At 37.8% G+C, this 22,782-nt stretch overlaps 1 protein-coding gene across 1 annotated transcript; it reads right to left on the bottom strand.

Moving 5' to 3' along the window:
- Window positions 1–257: 257 nt before the first annotated feature.
- On the bottom strand, window positions 258–17,334 carry mblac1 (metallo-beta-lactamase domain containing 1). Its single transcript, XM_012851614.3, has 2 exons — window positions 16,873–17,334; window positions 258–969 (listed from the first exon to the last, which is right to left on the bottom strand). The coding sequence occupies exons 1-2, from the start codon at window positions 17,281–17,283 to the stop codon at window positions 730–732; spliced, it is 651 nt and encodes a 216-aa protein (XP_012707068.1). The 5' UTR covers window positions 17,284–17,334; the 3' UTR covers window positions 258–729.
- Window positions 17,335–22,782: the final 5,448 nt, after the last annotated feature.

Consider the following 22,782-nt stretch of genomic DNA (forward strand, 5'->3'; position numbering starts at 1 on the left):
GGTTATGCCGAATTTGAGTCATTAATTAAGACACCTAAAAATCTGTTAAAGCCAGGAGAGAGGGCTGACCAAAAGTAGCAGACAAATTAATGCGTAAATACTGTCCATGTTAGATGATTCTATCACATTCTACAGTATGAATTTTTGCATTTTAATAATCTCATATTTACTTTGTTCTTTTATGTCAGAGCCTCTACAGGACCCACTAGAACATGTGGACAAGTAAAAGTGAAATACAAGAATATTCTATAAAATGGTAGCCTTTAATTATTATACTTTATTTTAAAAAGTCACATGTTATGGCAAAATATTCAATATCAGTGTCATTCCTTAGACACTGGAAGTAAAGGGCACGTGCAAACTGGGAATTTCATATTTTAAAGAGTCCCAAAGCATTCCATCACTCATTCAGGCTTTATTTACCATGACAACTGTCCAGGTTCAATGAGTTCTGGTAACCATTCACAAGATTGATTGAAATATTTATTTTCAGGCAGCAGATATGAAGGATTCTTCAATAACTAAACTCAAAAACTCAAAGTTTACAAATCATATACTCTGAAGAACCATAAACAAAATGTAGATGACTCAATCCTCGTGTAAGAACATGTCCTATTGAGAAGGATTACTCAGTCTAAACTTTAGCTGAGTTAACAGCCATAAAGCTCACGCAAAGAGATTAGGATATACAAGTTATCTAGCTATCACCAGTCCAACATCTCAACTTTATCAGCTCCTGAAGACTCTAAAAGGAAGCCCGTGTCCAGGTATGATGACATCAGCAGTTTTTAGGGCCTTCTGTCGACTGACCTCCTGGACTGCGCTATTCATACTCAAATCCTTCCAGCTGTTGTCATCAGACCAGCACTCAAATAAGTCCCCTGCAACAAGTATGGTTCCAAACGATGTACCCTTCACTTGGACGCTGACATCTTGTCCTGTGTGGCCTGGGGTGGGAACCACAGATACCTGTGAGTGAGACAGACAAGATGAATATTCAATATGCTTTCTAAATATGAGACCTGAATTCAACAGACATTCGACAGAATCTAGAGAGAGTGTTTCTGGAATGCTAAAAAGTAAAAAAAAAGAAAAAAAAAAAAGACCTGAAATCATCAGCAACAATGAATCAGTATTTTGGTTTTCACAGTATTATTATTTAAAATTTGGCCACAAAAGCAACAATAGGTCAGTAGGTGAAAGAAAAGAAAGTACACTTACTTGTTCTCACAGTGTATGTCTAGTGCTCTCATACAGATATGTTTAAAAATCCTGAGACCATATGACATTTTATGATAAATCCCAGACCCTGAGCCCTCTCATTGGTACTTAAGTTTCTGGGATGTCTTTTAGTGTCCTATTCTTCCATTATCATTTAGGGATCATGTTTAAAACATAATGCAGTTCAGAATGAAGGTAAATGGTGCAAAACTTCATACACTTAATATATCATTAATATTGCAAATACATGATTTTTTTAAAGATTATCTTTCCGTTTATTAATAGAGCAGTCTACATTACTGTTTTTAAAGGAATAATTATTTGTTATTTAAAATGATTACCTCCCTGGCTGATGCTTTCCATGAGCACGTATAAGTCAGAAATTCAGACTTCTAAATCATGTTAGAGATTAAGAGATTACAGAGACTGGACTGCAAAAGTGGTTGCCATGGAAATTACAGACTCAAGAGGCACAGAGTTGGACATACTTAGATTAGAAAGAATGACTGTTTAGGGGAAAATGTGTCAGCAAGAACACATATGCATTACAGCATGATCTTCTCCACCAATGTGATGAACAGAACAGAGATATCATACTGTGCACGCCCCTGAATGGACATACACAATGGGTCCTCTTTAATGTCTGTGTGAGAGAATGAACGGGGCTCTGGCACCTGTTGCATTGGGTTGTTGTGAGAGTCCAATACTGAAGCTGTAAACATCCCTCTGCCTTTTAGATTAAATATGGTAAAATATAGTTACAGTTTCAACAATCTTTTTATTACTAAAAGTCATAGCCATAGAAAAGTCTAGAAGCTACAGTAGAAACACCACATTATCGATCATTTTATGAGCTCCTTCGTGGTCTCCAGTCGCCTCCTGGACCTCTTCGTGGTCCACAGTGGGTTCCAGACCTCCTCTGCCATGTTTTTTTTTTTTTGTTAGGATTTTGGAATGGTGCGATTTTTTTTGAGAAGGGGTTGTTGTCATTGTTTAGGGTTTCCCCCACTACCTGTTTTTCCATTAGTCCCAGCCGCTTGCTCTGCCCGTTCTTGTAGTTCCCCAGTTCTCATCGCTTGTTTTACTCAGTTTTGGTCTGCACCCTCTGTTCTCCTGCTCCAGCTGCCATTGTCCATTTGCTCAAATCTACTCATCCTTCTAAATAAACTTCTAAAGACGTACTCTGTGTCCGGCTGAATTTCAGTTTCGCAAGCCTCATCCCCTGACAATTAGATCAAAAGTGAAATTCAAAGTACCCCATTTTTTGGATGGTAGGTCAACGAAACTACAGATTTATCATGCCATGCACAGATGTCTGTCACTGTTCGTTATGTGGATAGTGCAGGCAAAATACAGGAATGATTCGTCAGAAGGACGAGATGCTCAGTCTGTGCTTGAAGTTTTAAGCCACAACATGTGGAGTTTCAATTTCAGAGAAGAACTAGTGGCCCAAACCTATCTTGGGGCTGTGTTGACATGTGTATTCTAATGAGTGCTCTTCAATGACGTCATTTATGGGTGTGACTATAAATTGTGGACCATGCGCAATGTTGTTGTGTGAAGTAAAATTAAGAGGTGGCGTGTGACGTGTCGCTCGTGGAAACTCAACTTGATGTAGTAGTATGCGGTTATTTTCCGACCAGCGTTTCCCGCAGGAATTTGCTTAGGCGAGGCGGTGAGTTTGGGGTGGAGACGACAAGTTTTGCGCAGACCGACTCGCGGAGTAGGGGGGGGGGGTGTGTGGTGCGTGGGTGGTGGTCGGGAGACGACAAATTTTGCGCGGACCGACTCGCAGAGCGGGGTGGGGGTGTGTGGGGGGGTGGGGCGTATCCATGTGTTTTTTCCCTGCCATTCACTATATGCGAAATACACTATACGCGAAAGCACCAACAAAAAAACGCGTGTTAACGTCAAAAAAACGTGCAAGCATAGCGAGTTACTTTTTTTTTGGAATGTTGGAGAGGCGGTAGCGTGAGTTTGGCGAGTTCGCCAAGATAGCGCTGCGAGAAACCCTGCCGACTGTTCCCTGCCCTTATGATGACAGCGCCAACAGGCTGTTGTCATTGCTTTGTCACTCAATGGTCTGCTGGCCAAGGTTAAAGAAATAGCCCCCAGTGCTACATTTAAGCATTGTTATGCACTCAGGCTGAACCTAATGTTGTCTCAGGGTGCAAAATGCTCGTCTCAATCAAGAGTATTTTTGCAACTTTCACTAGGTTTGCTACTTTTTTTTCAAAGTCTACAAAGAGAATGTAATTTCTTGAGTGGGGTGTTCAATATTGCCCAAAAAATGCTCCTACTAGATTGAATTTTACATCTTGCATTGTGAGCACTGTGGCAAATAATTATGATATCCTGCTACAGGTTTTTTTTTTTTTGTTTTTTAAAACATGGATGATGAGACAATAGATTGTGCCAAAAGGGACATAATGAAGATGGAGGACCTTGAGTTTGTTTTCCTTTTGTACACATTCAACAAAATGTTCAGTTTTTGACATTTTCCAGCGGAGGGCAATGGATGTGGGATTTTGCAAAACTAAAATTTAATCTCTCGCCTTTGTAAGAAAAAATCAGAAGAGGCTTTTCAAGTTGTTTATTCAAAAGCAGCAAATCTCACAACAGTCACTAGTAATGGGCCCATGAGAAAGCGCTGCCAGTCACAAATGCATGACCCTCAGGATTACTACGAAAAACTCTACATGGCTATCGCTGACAAGCAGCATTCACTCCTCATGAGAGTCACAGGGACAGTCGTCTGCATAAAGTGAAAGTGGGAAGGAAAACTCCCCTTTAATGGGAAGGAAAAACCACCAGCAGAACCAGGCTCAGGGTGAACGGTCATCTGCCTTGACGTCACAGCTAACTAAACGTAAGACCAGGTGTACCTACTATGAAGAAAATAATGACAGAGAACAAAAAGTTAAAAGCTGAAATAACAACAAACAATGCAAATAGGAGAACCGTAGGAAAACTCAGCAGAGTGAGAAAAATAGACCCTGATGTCCTCTAGCAGCTAAAGCCTATAGGTGCATAACTATAGCAATAGCTCAGGGTAACATAAGGCACTCTATAAGCTTTGTCAGAAAGGAAGCTTTTAAGCCTAGTCTTAAAAGTAAACAGGGTGTCTGCCTTATGGACCAAAACTGAGAGTGGATTCCACAGGAGAGGAGCCTTCTACTTTTAGAGACTCTAGAAACCACCAGTAGACCTGCAGTCTAAGAGTGAAGTGCTCTGTTAGTAACATATTGGGTAATCAGATCTTTGATACATGATGGAGCTTAATTATTAAGGGCTTTATACATGAGGAGGCAAATTTTAAATTCTATTCTTGATTTAACAGGAAGCCAATGAAGGGAAGCTAAAATAGGAGAAATATGATCCCCCTTGTTGACTTTAATGAGAACTCTTGCTGCAGCATTTTGTATCAGCTGAAGGATTCAAACTGCATTTTGTGACCTTCTTGATAATAAAGAATTACAATAATCCAGCCTAGAAGTAACAAATGGACTAGTTTTTCAGTGTCACTCCTGGACAGAATATTTCTAATTTTGGCGATATTCCAGAGGTGAAAAAAGGAAACTCTGGAAACCTGTTTAATATTTGATTTAAATGACGTCTTGGTCAAAAATAACACCAAGGTTTTTACCTTATTACCAGAGGCCAATTCAATGCCATCCTGATTAAGTGATTAAGAAGTTTATTTTTGAGGAATCTGGTCCAAAGATTACAACTCCTGTTACAATTTAAAAGCAGGAAATTTAAAGTCATCCAGGTTTTGATGTCATCAACACATGCCTGTAGTGAAAGTAATTGACTGTATTCATCCGGAATTATGGATAAATATAGCTGAGTGTCATCACCAAAACAGTGGAAATTAATCCTATGCTGTCTCATAATTTTACCAATCGGAAGCATATATATAGTAAAGAGATCTGGCCCAAGGACTGAATCCTGTGGTACTCCACAAGTGACCCTAGAGTTTTAAGATTTATCATTACCAATGAACAAACTGAAATCTGTCAGAAAGATTTAAACCATTTTAATGCTTTTCCCTCAATCCGTACAGTGTGCTCAAGTTTTTCTAGAATAATATCGTGATGAACTGTATTGAATGCACCACTGAGATCTAACAGGACAAGTACAGACAGAAGTCCATTAGTGACCTTCACCAGAGCTCTACTCTACTATGATGAGCTCTGAAGCCTGACTGAAACTCTTCAAACAGGTCATCCATCCATCCATTTTCTGACCTGCTTAATCCCTCATGGGGTCACAGGGGTAGCTGGTGCCTATCTCCAGCGGTCACTAGGCAAGAGGCAGGGTACACCCTGGACGGGTCGCCAGTCTGTCATAGGGCAACACATAGACAGGACAAACAACCATTCAGCACACACTCACACCTAAGGACAATTTAGGGAAGGCAATTAACCTTACAGTCATGTTTTTGGACTGTGGGAGGAAGCCAGAGTACCCGGAGAGAACCCACACATGCACAGGGAGAACATACATGCAGAAAGACGAAGGGTTGGATTTTAACCCAGAACCTTCTTGCGCCACTGTGCAGCCCTTCAAACAGGTCATTCCTTTGGAAATGATCACATAATTGATTAGCAACTACTTTCTCAAGAATTTTAGATAGGAAAATAAGATTAGATATAGGGCCGTAATTTCTTAAGTCATCTTGATCAAGAGAGGGTTAATTAAAGGGAATAATTCCTTATATAACTTGGTATGGATTGGGTCTAACACGCAAGTTGGTTTAGATTAAGCAACATTTTTTGATAACTCAGAAAGCCCTACTGCGTCTAAACAGTTCAAACACTGATCAGGTTTCAGATTCCCATAAAGTCATTACTGCTGAGAACTAAGAGAATGGATGGATCAACAGAGTTCTGACTCTGGGTAGGTTAGACAACTGTACTAAAGAGAAACCTAGGATTATTGTTATTCTCCTCTATTAATAATGAAAAAATGCTTATCTAACTCTGCAAACAGTAGATGTGTAGAGCGGCATTTTCTCTCTAATTTCACAATGTCGTGGTTCCTGTAAATAATCACCTTCTTTTTCAAGGGGGCTACAATGTCTAATGCAAAACGCTACTAGGAAGTGACACCATGAACAAAATTGTCAATTTGTGAATGGAAGAAACAACATTGCTGACATCTGCTGGGCATGTCTGTGATACTGGGGAAATTAAAAGGGGGACCAACCCTTAAGTTTCATACAGCAGTATCTGATAAAGATCTACTATAATGAAACCTTCTTTTGGGGGTAGAAACTCATTGAAATTTAACTCAAAAGTTATTAAAATCAATCAGATACTGTTAATTCTTTGCAATCAAAGCCATATGTCAGCACAAGGGTCCAAAGTATGAAGGCAAGAGTGTGTTGGTTTATGCACATTTTGAGCAAAATCAATTGAATCTCGGATAGTCTTAAAGGCTAAATTAGGGTTATCACATTCAGTGTCAACATGAATGTTAAAATCCCCCACTAAAATAACCTTGTAAGTGTTTAACACTAAATAAGATAAGTAGTCTGAGAATTGATCTGAGAACTTAGAGTAAGGACCTGGTGGACGATGCAAAACAACAAACAGAAGAGGCTTTATTGCTTTGCAGTTTGGATGAGGGAAAGTAAGGGTTAAATGTTCCAAAGAATTGCAGTTATTAATTGGCCTGGGACTAATTAATAAATAAGACTGAAAGATGGTTGCTACTCATCCCCCTCATCCTGTAGTTCTGGGAATGTGGAAATTTTAATAATTAGAGGGAGTCGACTCATTTATACAAATGTAGCCCTCTTGCAGCCAGGTTTTTGTGAGACAAAATAAAAATCTGATTATGATAAATCAATTAATTAACTAACAACGTCTTTGGAGGGAGAGACCTTATATTTAATAAACCACATTTAATTGTTTTATCTTTTGGTTCAAGTTAAGTTGTATTCGTTTTTGTGAGGTTTTTATGATTTGCTCCTTTTAGATCAGTTAGATCTGTTTCAATGGGTGTGAAACAGTACAGAACAGTACAGAAGCTGTGTTCAACTATGACTCTGCTTGCCGGTCTTGACCCTGGGCTGTCAGCAGATTAAATTAAAGCTTTATTCTCACACTTCACTCATTCAACACAAAAAAAGGGGAGGGGGGAGGTATTGATTACGAAAGACATTGAAAGTACATGGCAGCAAATCTTGATGAAGTGTGAATATACTTGTAGGAGCCATTTTTCCTTTCCTGTGTTTATCGCCACCAGGGGGCGTATTTCATTTTGAGTTCTGAGTGTCTGATGGGGGATGTGGTTATTTAAGGTCAACCATGATTGTGTTCAGGTGTTGTTAATGGGAAGAGGCAACAGTTTTCTAGTGTGCTTGGTTTAGATTGAAGTGGAATGTTTGTGGATCTAAATGGAAATATTGAGACAATGGACATTGTGCTAACAATAAATGACTTTACTATAAGTCAAACTGAAGATCGGATTACGAATCTTAATCGAGCGCACGTAAGACCAACGCCTTTCAGAAACAACAATCAGTAGCCTAAAATAGAGGTTTTTAGCCGCTACAATACTGTTTAATTAGGTATGGTTAAGTTATAAGTTTTTATTATGTTTCACCGTACTCAACTAAAGCATTAATTAGCTATAATAAACATATGCAATTAATGATGGGATGGTGTGAGTTAATAAAATAACTGATACGTTCATTCAACCTTTTGCCAGAATGTGGCTTCATTCATCCTTCTAAAAATGAATTGACACATATTTTCTTGTAGGAGTATTATTTGTGTCAACCTCACTTTATATTAATCATATATTTATATTTTAAGTTCAAGTATAGATGCCGTTATTTTAGTGAAGAAATTTGCTGTAGCCATAACGGCGTTGGTGGAAAATATATGAATGGAAAGTAACATATACGAATGGAAAACTAGAGCTGGAAGTCTCAAAATTTGATACAGAATAAATGATTGCTTTCATTCTGTGTAGTTCTTTTATTAATCTGGTGAGTCTCTGACTATGAAATACCATTAAACTCTACAGTAACTGAGTGCAACAGTAACATTCCTGACAGCACAACATATAGTTGCCTCTGAGAGATTTTCTGCTTCTCCTATGTTGTTAAAAAGCTGCTGTTGGCATAAAAACGAAGAGCAGCACAAAGAAAATGTTCAGAACTGAGAGTGTCCTATCATTGTGTTAGAAAAGCGTGTGAGAATACTGAGATAAATCAATGACAGCGGCGGAAAACGGTAACGCTTGAAAATATATTTATCCAAAAATGATAAGACATTTAATCGTGGTCTGATCAGCCTCTCCCAACAGAGATTTCTGAAGCTTATTTGCGCTCCAGCAAAAATGGCCTTGAACCAGTGGTGTGGGAAGCATTTGAAATGTGGGGGGACACATCGACCACGTGATGAGTAGCTGAAGTGCGGAGCTGCATGCAGCTATTCTCTCCGTCCCGTGGGGCTCACCGTGACTTTACTGGTCTGTCGAGGTTCTCGTTTTAACTGCAGTTAGTAGAGCTTTTTATTTTGAAAAATATTTGATTCTAAAAAAATTTCCACCACTACCTCGACATGTCTGAAGTTCAATCATCTCTACAGTTCCAACCCCCGGTGCCAGGGGAGAAATGTAACTATTTTTAAAGTCTCTCTTAATTACCATATAAACCATTACAAACAGCGTTAAAACTATACACAGTTGAATCAAAAAGCACACAAAACTCAAAAGCCATGGCTCCATATTTAGGTCACAGCTGACCACTTTACAGCTGTTATAACCCCACATAGCGCCTCAGTTGAACCCATGGGTTGATGGACTGCTGTGGTATCAATTTTGCCCCTAACGCTCAGTGATGCTAAGTCAGTGATTTACCTCTTGTCACACCCATCTGTATTTTTGGGAGGGTTTTCGCTTCAGAGTGTAACTAAAAGGAGCGCAAGACATATGTGTGTAGTGTTTGTCTCCAGGCAATCGTGAAAGCAGTGCAGTTGAGGTGGCCCTGATAAAATCCTGCCACTATAACTTTCCTGGCCTCAGTTCCTGTGTTTAATTTTGTTTACCAAAATACAGAACAAATTATCCTGTATTGCTTCAAAACAGACGCAACATTGACCAAATAAAGGACGATTCCATATTTTACGTCACAGACATTGGGGGAAACCAACTGTTCTGTTCGGGAAACTTGAACTTACTTTTCGCTTTTTTGTTCGGAATCTTCTGGTGTATTTTGTGTCTGGGGAGGGATGGGTTGCAAATATGTCATGCTAGTAAAGCAAAGTTAAGCAGAGTTCTCCTAAATGTGTATTTGTTTAGTTAAGAAGTCATTTAACATTTTATGTAAAAAAGCAAACGCAAGACACAGTGAGATGGGACTGACTGACACAGTGTCAGTGGGACTGACATTACCTTGCGCATTTTCCAGCTGCCAGTTTTGCTTGGAGAAAGCAGCAGTGCTGCGAAATATGTTTGGTAGCCAGGAAAACACGGAGTGGGTTTTAGGCATATAAGTATTCTCCTATCAATCAAATGGAATGAATTCTTTCGAGAAAAAGAAACAGCAAAAGAGCCATGATATTTTTGTTAACATGAGGGGGTCCAATCCACTGAGCTATATAATACACCGGAGTGCTGATTTTGCCAAAAAACTGAAGTCACTGGCCGCCATCTTGCTACTCCATACTCTCACAGAATCCCATAGGATTTGGTTGCAACAATAAGCAGTTTTCTGGCTGAGTGAAAAAGTTTCATAGGTAATTTTACAGTCAGCGGATGTACTAACACTATCAACTACTAGGAAATTAGGTGCTGAAATATTTTACATGTTATTCATATTAAATATATATATAAGTATGTGTATATATATATATATATATATATATATATATATATTAGGGCTGGGCAAGTTAACGCGTTAATTTCGCGTTAACTCATTAGACTATTAACGGCGATATTTTCTTTAACGCGCGTTAACGCATGTTGCTCACATGCTTTTATTTTGTGAAGGTGTGTAGGGGTTTGAATCAGAACAGTAGGTGGCGATAATGCGCCAATAACCTCGCTGTCAGCCAAGCCTCGGATTCAGAGTAAGAAAGGTGCTGGCCGGAAAAAAACAAAGCCGACATGCGGAAGGCGGTTTCCCGCAGGAATTTGCGGCAAGGCGGTGAGTTGGCGAACGGAACAAGTTTTGTGCGGAGCGGAGCGGGGGGGGGGGGGGGGGGGGGTCTGCTTAGACGCCGTCGGTGAAGTCGCTTCTCGTTTCAAAGTATCCATGTGTTTTTGCCTGTTTTTCCCTGCCATTCACTATATGCACGCGAGAAAGCAACAACAAAAAAACGCGTGTCAACGTCAAAGCATATCGAGTTAGCAAGCATTTCAGTTTAAAGTTCTTCCAGCATCGAATATGACAGAAACAAGTTAGTTGTAACCACTGCCAAGTTAAAGGAGAAGTCCGGTCAAAATCAGAATTCAAACTGCTGAAAGTACTTTAAATATAAAACTACTACATACTGTGCAAAAAATTACACGTTTTTTAATTATGAATAATTTTCATTTAATCATGTTTATGTGGAGGAATCCATCTTGGTCAAGAATAATACTGTCACCTCCCATTTTTTGACGTCACTCGGCGGACCCGCAGTTGAGCAAGTTTCAACGCTCTGTTTGTCACGGCGCACTATTTTCCAAGATGGCGACGGCTGGTGCTCTGTACGAAGCAGAGAGTGATGAAGTACTTAGTGACAGTGATGAGAGTTCCGTGGAGCTATCATCATCTGATAGCGATATGGATTTTTTTAGAAGAGTTTCTTGACAGAAACCGGACTTTTGACGGAATCCAGCGTACCTATTTCCAGTGCAAACTCAGTCGGGTCCTACAGTATATATGTATACACGCGTGTGTGTGTGTGTGTGTGTGTGTGCGCGCTCCGCCGCTGCAGCGGAGCGCACACAACCACACACACAGCGGAGGAGAGATCGCGCTGAAGTGACTTAAGTTATATATTTGCCCTGTAGTAAATAGGGCAGGTGGTCATTATTGTATAAATATTAAAATATAAAAGCGTTCCAGCACATGCTGGGGCGGAGGGATACCACATCACATGTGGTATCCCTCCGCCCCTCTGCTCGGTGACCATCCCTGCAAATTCTAAATAAAAAATTCTAAAATAAAAAATAACTTACCGAAAATGTCATGTTACCGAAAATGTCATGTTCAAAACATTCTTCTTCAAAATGGTTGCTGCATATGACGTGTTTTCTCTCTGGCCAGAAGTTAGATGGCAAATCCGTTCTCTTCAAGTTGGCAATCCAGCACCAAGCCCGGTGGCTCATGAATCGGGAAGTTGAAAGAAGCAATGTTTTTTCTACTTTTACCAGTTGTGTTGGAACATCCGATGGCCATGCACGTGGGCATTGTTGCTTCAGCAATAGCTCTTGGGAATGTCAGCGGTGAAGTCCTCTGGAAATCCGAAAAAATTATTGATGATCGCAGCTGTGTAGAACGGCTCCTATTGACTTTGCATGGAAAGCGGAAAGAAATGCTGTCGCCGCTTCCGCTTTTCCACGCCCCAGGATGTGATGTCAAACGCCCCTTACTGCCCAAATATGGGCAGTGATGTCAGCCCCCATACACAGTGATTCAGACGACAATTTATGTTTTTATTTTCTTATTGATTAAAGATAAGTTCATTAAATAACCACAAACGTATTAGTTTTAGTTATAGCTAATGATACCCTGATTTTTCCTTGTTGACCGGACTTCCCCTTTAAACTTTGGTATTGAACATAAAATGGTAATGCTGCTCCCTGCTGTTACCTCAGAAATTGCCCGTTTTTGGTAGATTTTTTCCCCATAAAGAGAATTCCCTGTCAGTGGCAATAAGCTTTAATTTATTATTATTGCTATTTTTTGTTTTACATGTTTAAGTTGAGCTTTACACTAAATATGTGTTACTGATAAGTGCTACAAATGTTACAACACTTTTGTTCATATGGCAGCAGAACATTAAAATAAAAGTGCTCTTTACACTACTTTTGAATTCATTCTTAGTTTGTAAATACAATGCGATTAATCAGGGCGATTAATCGCGATTAAATACTTTAATCGTTGCCCAGCCCTAATATATATATATATATATATATATATATATATATATATATATATATATATATATATATATATATATATACATATATATATTAGGGCTGGGTTAATTCATTAGACTATTAACGGCGATATTTACTTTAACGCGGGTTAACGCATGTTGCTCACATGCTTTTATTTTGTGAAGGTCTGTTGCTGCGGTGTAGGGGTTTGAATCAGAACAGTAGGTGGCGATAATGCGCCAATAACCTCGCTGTCAGCCCAGCCTTGGATTCAAAGAGGAAGAAAGGTGCTGGCCGGAAAAAAACAAAGCTGACATGCGGAAGGCAGTGTTTCCCGGAGGAATTTGCTTAGGCGAGGCGGTGAGTTGAACAAGTTTTGTGCGGAGCGGAGCGAGGTCTGCATCGACGCCGTCGGTGAAGTCGCTTCTCGTTTCAAAGTATCCATGTGTTTTTGCCTGTTTTTCCCTGCCATTCACTATATGCACGCGAGAGAGCAACAACAAAAAACCGCTTGTTCACGTCAAATAAACATGCAAGCATATCGAGTTAGCAAGCATTTCAGTTTAAAGTTCTTCCAGCAACGAATATGACAGAAACAAGTTAGTTGTAACCACTGCCAAGTTAAACTTTGGTATTGAACATAAAATGGTAATGCTGCTCCCTGCTGTTACCTCAGAAATTGCCTGTTTTTGGTAGATTTTTTCCCCATAAAGAGAATTCCCTGTCAGTGGCAATAAGCTTTGATTTATTATTATTGCTATTTTTTGTTTTACATGTTTAAGTTGAGCTTTACACTAAATATGTGTTACTGATAAGTGCTACAAATGTTACAACACTTTTGTTCATATGGTAGCAGAACATTAAAATAAAAGTGCTCTTTACAGTACTTTTGAATTCATTCTTGGAGTTTGTAAATACAATGCGATTAATCATGATTAATCAGGCAAATTATGCGATTAATCACGATTAAATATTTTAATCGTTGCCCAGCCCTAATATATATATATATATATATATATATATATATATATATATATATATATATATATATATATATTAGTGGTGGGTATTGCCAAAGAAGTCACGATTCGATTCGAATCACGATTCACATGCCACGATGCGATTCTATCACGATGCATCACGATACTTGAATTATTGCGATGCATCGCAATGCATTGTGATATTTTCACTAAACACTGTACACCAGTGGCTGACTGGCTGTGTATGATCTGGATAGTGTCTTCAATTGATACATACTGTAACTGAAAGCAACTAAATTCATACATAGCTGTATTTATTGAAATGACTTTTGGAGGTATTGCCGTGAAAATAAACATTACTGTAACTGAACACAAATATTACTATTACTGGAGTGGACACACTGACAAAAAGTGCTTAGGATTTATAAAACTTAAAATAACAAAATGAGGATAATCAGTGCCGTTTACATGGCCTCAGTGGTCCTTTAAACCAATGAAATGAAAACATTCAAATGTTTGCGCGTGTAGAAATTGGGGCTAGCTTGCAATCGAGTGTTGTTTGTTTAATCAGTGCTTGCGGCACTCGCGGCTCTTGTTTTTCTGGATGGCGCCTCAGCATGTGCCTTTTAAGTTTGTTGTGTTCCCACAGTATTTCATCACGATGTAACAGTGTTTGCAAATTACGTGCGTCATATCAATTTTGTTTTTACCTTTCTTTGTTTTTAAAGCCAAAATGCGTCCAAACATCTGACTTGACACGTGATGGAGCTTGGCGAATGTTCTCAGTCTCCTCCATGTTTTGTTTATGAACGACTCGTCGCAGTATCCCGCGGCCGGAAATGCTTGTGACACAAGGCAGCGGGCGTCAACACATCTGCAGCGACATCTACTGGACTGGAAGTTGTATTCCACTTGTTTTTGGCTGATGTTCGCCAACCATTCATGCAATTTTATTTATTAATTTTTTAAATTAATAATCGATTCTTGGCGTCAAGAATCGATTCTTGGCGTCAAGAATCGATGCATTGTATCGAGAATATTAGAATCGCGATGCATCGTCATGACGATTATTTTGCATACCCCTAATATATATGTATACATATATGTATATATGTTCTTGCATAGTGTCGATGTGATATTTAAAGGGAGAAGAATATAGAAGAAGAAGTATATAGAGAGATATATAGAGATATATAGAGAGATAGAGAAGAGAAGAGGGAGAAGGTAGATAGTAATAGAGAAATATCTTATTTATTTAGAAATGTATAATATTATAATGTATATATATTTATAATATATATTATATATATAATATTTATATATATCTATATATAATATATAAAATGCAACTCTTTCATCACATGAGCTTTCCTCATTAACTTAATAGTGTTAGAACAGACATAAAAGTATATGGCCATTTGACATTAGAGGGAAGAACCAAAGATGGCGGCTGGTGGCTTCACAAGCAACTCCGGTCTAACAGCGGCTTGTCCAACTACCCCCCGATTCACGCACCGGTAGCAGACCGATCCGTACCATCTAGCTCAGTATTTGCGCAAGCGCAAACAGAAATAACTTTCGGGTCGCCAAGAATGTAAATTACCGGTACTGAAAATACTTATTTCTATACTTAAATCATTAAAAAAATGCTAAACTATATCGTAAATAAAATATTGAAGACTTTTCTGAAAGAAATTGATACGTTTTACATTCTCTCCATTGTATTGCTTGACGTCATCATCGGATATGCTCCAGCATCCTCCAGTCCGGGAAGTTATCATTGCATAACATTTAACTGTATTGTCTGAATGCACTCTGTTAGTTTTATTGCTTGTTCAAACAGGGCTGGAAAAAATATTTAATGCTTAATTATACGGCAAATTTCGTTATACAAATAATATTGTTCTAAACATAAACAAAATTATTTTTATTAGAAAGTTAAAATTATTGATTGAGAAATTAGCGCCCTCTGGTGTACACATCATAAACTAGAGATGACCTCGTGATTATAGTAGCCGCATTGTTTTTTTTTTTGGTTTTTTTTACAAAAACGAACAGGGAATAGGACAAAGAACACACACAAAGCGAAGGCATACCTTATTAAAATACATGTATTAGGCACAAAATACATACATATGTAATTCAAATAAATGATAAAAAAACTTCAAACTTCAAAAAAATTAAAAATCAAATACGGTTCTGTACTTCTATATAATATGTGTTTATAGCTGGGGGTTTATGTACTTTAAGAAATGGTTTATATATGTTTATTTCCCTAACCACAACTGGGAAACATTTTTGCTAATAAAAAAAAACAAAAAACAATGTATTTTTTTATGTATTTTTGTTGATTATTTTTTAGAATACGCATCATTGCCGCAAATACAAAGATATACAAAAAGAAACCCCTGCCTCGAAAAAATACTAAAGAATAAAAAAGTAAGAAAAACAAAATATTTCCCACCGGAAGGTATTCTGTTCGCGCACGCGCAAATGAGCTGATGGTACGGATAGTGCTACCGGTACGGATCGGGTATTGACCATAGACATAATATAAGAGTAGACGCGTCATTGGGCGGGTTCTGCCTATGCTGCGATGCGTCAGAGCGTCCGCCATCTTAAATGTGGCAAATCTGCAGTTACTCAGTCACTTAAACAGTATCAGAGGGACTTTAATCTCTGAATATACTTTGTATTCGTAGTATTTTTTTGTAATATTAGAAGTTTATTTTCGTATCCCTTTAGCTTCATTCTCCTGAATTTATTCTCCTAAAGAATAAAAATATTTAAAATAATCTAACCTGGTCCTATTACTCCAGGAGTGAAATAATTCTGCAAACTGTGATTATTCTGGAAATGTTCCCCCTTAATTCTCATAATATGATGTTTTTATCATAACATTATCACTTTTGTGTTTGTTTGTTTATTTTTACTTTATTGACCTAGGACTTTTTTTCCTCATATTATTAATTTACCTCTTTAATACTCCCCCAAAAAGTCTGTTCCTAAAGGTTCACATGTGACACGGTTTTATGAAATAATGAAGACCACAATGTTTAGATTTAACAAATTGATCCTTATATTCATAACACATACACACACAAATATATATATATATATATATATATATATATATATATATATATATGTGTGTGTGTGTGTGTGTGTGTGTGTGTGTGTGTGTGTGTGTGTGTATTTATTGCAGCACAAGAATGAGGCATCTTCTCTGATCCACGTTCACAATAACAGAACTCAACTTTTTTCTGCCACATACAATATGGCGGTGACGTTGACGTGCGAACCTGCGCCCTATGACGCGTCTACGTATATATGTCTGTGGTAGTGACACGGCTATTAGCGCTCCAGTGTATAATATAGCTCAGTGGTCCATTAGGATAGCTTTCAAAAGTGGCGGGGTCCCCTTCACACACTGCGACGCCCATGCCTCCAATGTTAAGAAGGTGACGTAACAAGGAACAGAAACGCTAAAGCTGCAAGCTTCCCTCACAAAAAGACTATATTTTTGAGGTCTAAATATTGGTGTGCTGTGGGCGATCCTTACATGCTCATCAATAGTGTAGGCCTGTCCCTCTGCCAGCTGGTTGGAGTGATAATTGTCCCCTTCACTGACATCGTGTCCCACTATTGTCAATGCAGAGGGGAAGAGATTCAGATTTCCAATGTGGTCTGAATGTCCGTGAGTCCCCACCACCAGATTGATGTCCCTGGGGTCCAGACCTCTTTGCCTTAATGACTCGAGGAGGAATTGCTGGTCCCACGGTCCCCCGGTGTCCACCAGGATGTTACTGACCCCCCTTAATAGGGTGATAGTCCCATCGGCTTTGAATGTCCCGTTAGTCTGAGGGATGCAGTACCCGACCTTAAGGACCGACACAGAATACGGCTGGCCGGGGAAGTCCAGCTGAGTCTCCGGCAAACATACTCTCTGGTACCGATCACACGCTGCGTCCATATTACAGTCAGGAGACCATCTTCTCCTTCTTCTTCTTTTATTTAATAGCGGTTGGCAAACAAGTTTTGGTGCATTACCGCCACCAACTGAAATGGAGTGTGGATCGGGATGATCTAATACCCTACTACTATAAATAAAAATAAAAATAATAATAAACAAAATAATAATAATAATAATAAATAACTAAATCCTTTTTATCAAATTAGTCTTTTTAAGAAATCTCAACAATAAAGAATAACCCTCTGATTTGGTGTCCATGTCTAAATTTTATATATTTTAAATATATATATATATATATATATATATATATATATATATATATATATATATATATATATATATATATATATATATATATATATATATATATATATATATATATATATATATATATATATATATATGTGTGTGTGTATGTATGTATGTATGTATGTGTGTGTGTGTGTGTGTGTGTGTGTGTGTGTGTGTGTGTGTGTGTGTGTGAATGGTTGTTTGTCCTGTCTGTCTCTGAGTTGCCCTGCGACAGACAGGCGACCTGTCCAAGGTGTACCCCGCCTCTCACCCAGTGAACGCTGGAGATAGACACCAGCAACCCCCGCAACCCCATGAGGGATTAAACGGGTCAGAAAATGGATGGATGGATGGATGGATGGATGGATGGATGGATGGAAGGATGGATGGATGTGGAGAAAAGGGTTATTAATTAATTAGAACAAATTAGACAAAGGTTTAGAGTTAAAGTAGGATCAGAAGTATCTCAGCTATTTGAAACTAATAATGGAATCCCACAAGGAAGGGTTATTAGTCCAGTCCATTTACTTAATATTCTCATCAATGTGCCATGGATTGAGAGTTGGTAGATTGACCAATTGCAGAACAGAATTTAATAATGAATGTAAGCATTGGGAAAAGATTACCTGATCAAGTCTACACGGCAGAGATAATGGTAATTATTGTAGGATTGCAGTAGGTTGAGGAAGTAAGACCAGAAAGAGTGTTGTGTTGTGTGGATTTTATAGCAGCCCTTTAGGCCTACAGTATACCTTATATGAAACCTGACAGAGAAGATTTGATGTTAGAAATCCACCAAAGTTGATTTAAATTGCAGAGATTTAGAGATGAGTGGACTGTGGACCAGTTTGGCAAAAGTGCGAAGGAAGAACTTGCTTGATGCTGCAAATATGAAAGTTAACCAGGTGATGTTATGGATGTGGAAAGTGAAGGAGATTATGGAGAGGGCTGTCCAGGATGGCACCAAGGCTCTGAAACTGGAAGGTGGGAGAGATACAGGAATTGACAATGGAACTACCAGATTTGGTTAAAGTGGACTTTGCACAATAAGCAACTGAGGTTACTAAGGTGGCATGACATCCACGGCCCCGGCAATATATGGGCTGACTAGAAATTTTTTTCAGTCAAATTGATTATTTTTGCTTTAACCCCTGAATATTATGGATTTTCAAAATGTATGTTAATACAAGTCTTGTGTCCTTCACATTTGTAAATTTATTTTTTTGTTTGTTTTTAAAGAGTATTATTACATTTTCTGGTCCCGAGTCCCAACAGTAGATGGCGCAAGTTTAAAAACAATAGTGTAACCTATTGGATCTAGCTAGTTACCTGAAAGAACACCTGCTAGCTAACCATTATTAATAAAACTTTTATTAATTAATAAAACTTTTGAAATGATCCCCCCTCTGTTTTTTTTTTTTTGTTTGTTTTTTGTTTTTGTTTTTTTGTTTTTTTTTGCAAATCACACACTGATTATAACTATACACAAATGTACACAGATGCGTCAAAAAATACAGCTAATAGAGTAGGGATAGCATTTATTGTACCACAGTTTCAAACAAAGGTAGGAAAATGATTATTGATGGAGTCTTGGTGTCTACAGGAGAAATGCTAGCTTTGCTTTTAGCAGTTCAATGGGTGGAAGAGGTAAGACCGTTAAAAGATTCTAGTTCGTCATTAGTCAGTTTGCAAAATAATCAGTCAGCCAGTAGACCTGATATATTAATTCAAATACAACAAACACTTTACAGAATAAATATGATTGGGCTAACCGTGAATTTTGTATGGGTTCCAGCACATATTGGGATTAAGGGGAATGAAATGGCAGACAGGATGGCTAAGGTGAGTACCAATAAGATGAAGATAGGTATTAATGTTAGTTTTAGTATAACATAAATAAAGAGTATAATTTTAAAAAAAGAGAGGTGACAAAAGTTATGGGAAGAAGAAAAGAAAGAAAGATGGTTTGATAAAATCCAAAAGAGAATTGGACAAATGAGAAGAACAGAAAGAAACAGGAGAAAAGAGATAATTATTTCACGACTTTGAATCGGACACACTGGATTGAATAGATCATTATTTTTGATAGGATAGGGAAACATCAGACAGGGAAATGTGACTGCAGGGAAGATGAGACAGTGGAACATATTATTTTGAGTTGTAGGAATTATTTGATTCAGAGAAAGAAGTTAATTAGGAAACTATATTAGTTGTATAATAGGATATAGTTGTTGTTTTGTAATTTTTTTTTGTTTGTTTTGTCATGTGGTCCACACTCCTTACCAGTTGGTGGCGGTAATGCTCACCTAACGTTTTTGCCAACCGCCAATAAATTTCAACAAGAAGAAGAGGAAGAAGAAGGCGGGTGGAGCAGGATGTATAATATTTATAAAACAAGGAATGCAATATAGAGTTTTAGGAAAAGGAAAATAGTTGGAATATTTAATAATCGAAGTATGGACTAAAGAAGGAAATATCAAAGTTGTTAACTTTTATAATCCATGTAAAAAATGTCATTAGAGTTGCTGGAGAAACTGGCGATACAGTTAGTAGGAAAGGTGATTTGTTGTGGGGATTTTAATGCACATAGCACAATTATTAGTAATGATGCCAATGGGATGGTGATTGAGGAGGTGATGGAAATGACAAATTTAGTGCGTTTGAATGATGGAAGTGGAACAAGATTTAATAACAGAGCTGGTTCAGAAACAGCACTAGATCTCACATTAGTCTCAGATTCATTAGCAGGCATTTGTACATGGGAAGTAGTCAGAGGAACAACAGTAGGAAGTGACCATTATCCTATTGTGACAGTGGTAGGATGGAATCTAGAGGAATATGAAACAGTAGGTTTGAAGAAATGGTAATTTAGTAGTGCTGATTGGGATACATTTAGAAATATTAGTGATCAAGAAATTGGGGAAATTGATAGAAATGAAGAAGTTGAAAATTTTTAATATTTCATTTTGTAAAGTAGTTCTCGAGGCTGCAGAGAAGTCAATAAAGAAGAAGGCAGGTAAGCGTAAAAGTAAGATTGGACCATAATGGACAAAGGAATGTGAAAGAGCAATAATCTCGAAATAAAGCTTTTAAATTGTTAAAAGGAATCATTGTTTTCAGAATCTCATTGACTACGTATAAAAAATCACAAGCAAAGGTAAGAAGAATCATAAAAATTGAAAAGAAAGAATATTGGAGGAAGTTCTGTTGTTCAGTAGGGAGGGAGACACACATTGGTAAAGTGTGGGGGATGATAAAAAGAATGAACGGGATAAAAAGAGAGTATGATAAATCAACTTAGTGAAAATTCAAAGGGTGTATTACTTGAACTATAGAATAAAGTATGGGAGGATGGGAAACTGCCACAGAGCTGGAAGGAGGCTGTGTTGGTGCCAATACGTAAACCAGGAAAAGATTGTACAAATCCAGGAAATTATAGACCAATTGCTTTAACATCTAACATATGCAAGATATGGGAGAAAATGATAAATGAAAGGTTAACATACTATATGGAAAAGAAAGAATAGATAGCTAAATACCAAAGTGGTTTTAGAAAAGGAAGAAATACAATGGATCCAGCTGTAAGTTTAGAACATGAAATTAGAAAAGCACAAGTTAACAAAGAAAGTGTTGTGGCTGTCTTCTTTGATATAGAGAAGGCATATGATATGATGTGGAGAGGATTGTTAATTAGACTGTGTCAATTAGGTGTCAAAGGACGAATATATAGATGAATTAAGGATGTTTTACAAGGGAGATTAATACAAGTTAGAATAGGGAAGAATTACTCGAAAAACTATAATATAGAGAACGGAACACCTCAAGGGAGTATACTAAGTCCTTTATTATTCTCCATATTAGTTAATGATATTTTCAGGGAAATAGGGAATGGGATGGGGTTTTCACTTTTTCCGGACGATGGGGCAATTTGGAAGAGGGGAAGAAATCTGAAATTTATTGTTAAAGACTACAGGATCCTATTACAGAAATAGAGGAGTGGTCATATAAATGGGTTTTAAATTCTCAGTAGATAAGACAAAGACCATGTTGTTGTTTTTTTTTTTTTTACAAAGAAAAGAATTGGTACAGAGGTAAAACTAAAGTTGTATAATCAAGAATAAGAAAGAGTAAAACACTTTAAGTTTTTGGGGTTATGGTTTGATGAGGGGATAACATGGAGTGTACATATCCAAAAAAATGCAAGACAAATGTAGGAAGGTGTTAAATGTTATGAGATGTTTGGTGGGAAGTGATCGGGGTGCTGACAGAAAAGCGTTGAAGGCAATTTACTGTGGATTAATTAGATCAGTACTGGATTATGGTTGTGTTCTGTATGGATCTGCATCAAGTTCATCTCTAAAAAAGTTAGACAACATCCAGTTTCAGGCTTTGAGATTATGTACAGGGGCTTTTAAAACAACTCCAATGACAGCATTACAGGTGGAAATGGGCGAATTGCCATTGGAGTTGAGAAGAATTCAGTTGTCTCTGAACTATTGGGCTGATTTACAGGGCCATAATGAAGATCATCCAGCACAAAGCACTTTAAAATGTTGGGAAATGGAGAAAAGGGAGAGAAAATGCTTTGGGTGGACAGTTAAACAAAAAAAGCAACAGAGTTAGAATTAACTGATTTAATGTTCAGTCCAACAGTTCCACTGCCAGCAGTACCACCTTGGATACTACCTGAAGCGAAAGTAGACTTTACATTATTAGAAAAGAAAAACAAGGTCAGGAGGTTTATGTTGAATTCAAATACAATACAGGAATATATTAATAGTTACTACAGTTTCATTCAGATCTACACAGATGCATCAAAAACTTTAGTTAACAGGATAGGAGTATACTTTGTTGTTCCAGACTTTCATATTACAGTAGGAAAGAGGATCAGTGATAACATATCAGTATACACAGGAAAAGTGCTAGCAATTCTGTTTGCAGTGCAATGGGTAGAGGAAATAAGGCCACTGAGAGTGATTATTTGTTCAGATTCATCTTCATCACTAGTCAGTTTACAGAGAAATCACCCAGACAGTAGACCAGATATTTTGATAGAAATCCAGCAAACATTATACAGAATTCAAATGATGGGTATTACAGTCATGTTTATGTGGGTACCAGAACATGTGGGAGTTAAAGGAATTGAAATGGCAGATAAGGCTGCAAAGGAGGCTACAACAAGAAAACATATTGATGTGTCAGTTAAAA

The sequence above is a fragment of the Fundulus heteroclitus genome, chromosome 14, assembly GCF_011125445.2.
Source record: "Fundulus heteroclitus isolate FHET01 chromosome 14, MU-UCD_Fhet_4.1, whole genome shotgun sequence".
Classification (NCBI taxonomy): domain Eukaryota; kingdom Metazoa; phylum Chordata; class Actinopteri; order Cyprinodontiformes; family Fundulidae; genus Fundulus; species Fundulus heteroclitus.

Coding starts and splice junctions, on each gene's coding strand:
- mblac1 (XM_012851614.3), bottom strand. CDS start 17,283: ATGGACGCAGCGTGTGATCGGTACCAGAGAGTATGTTTGCCGGAGACT. Junction 970..16,872: donor CCTACACTATTGATGAGCAT/GTAAGGATCGCC, acceptor TCTCACTCACAG/GTATCTGTGGTTCCCACCCC.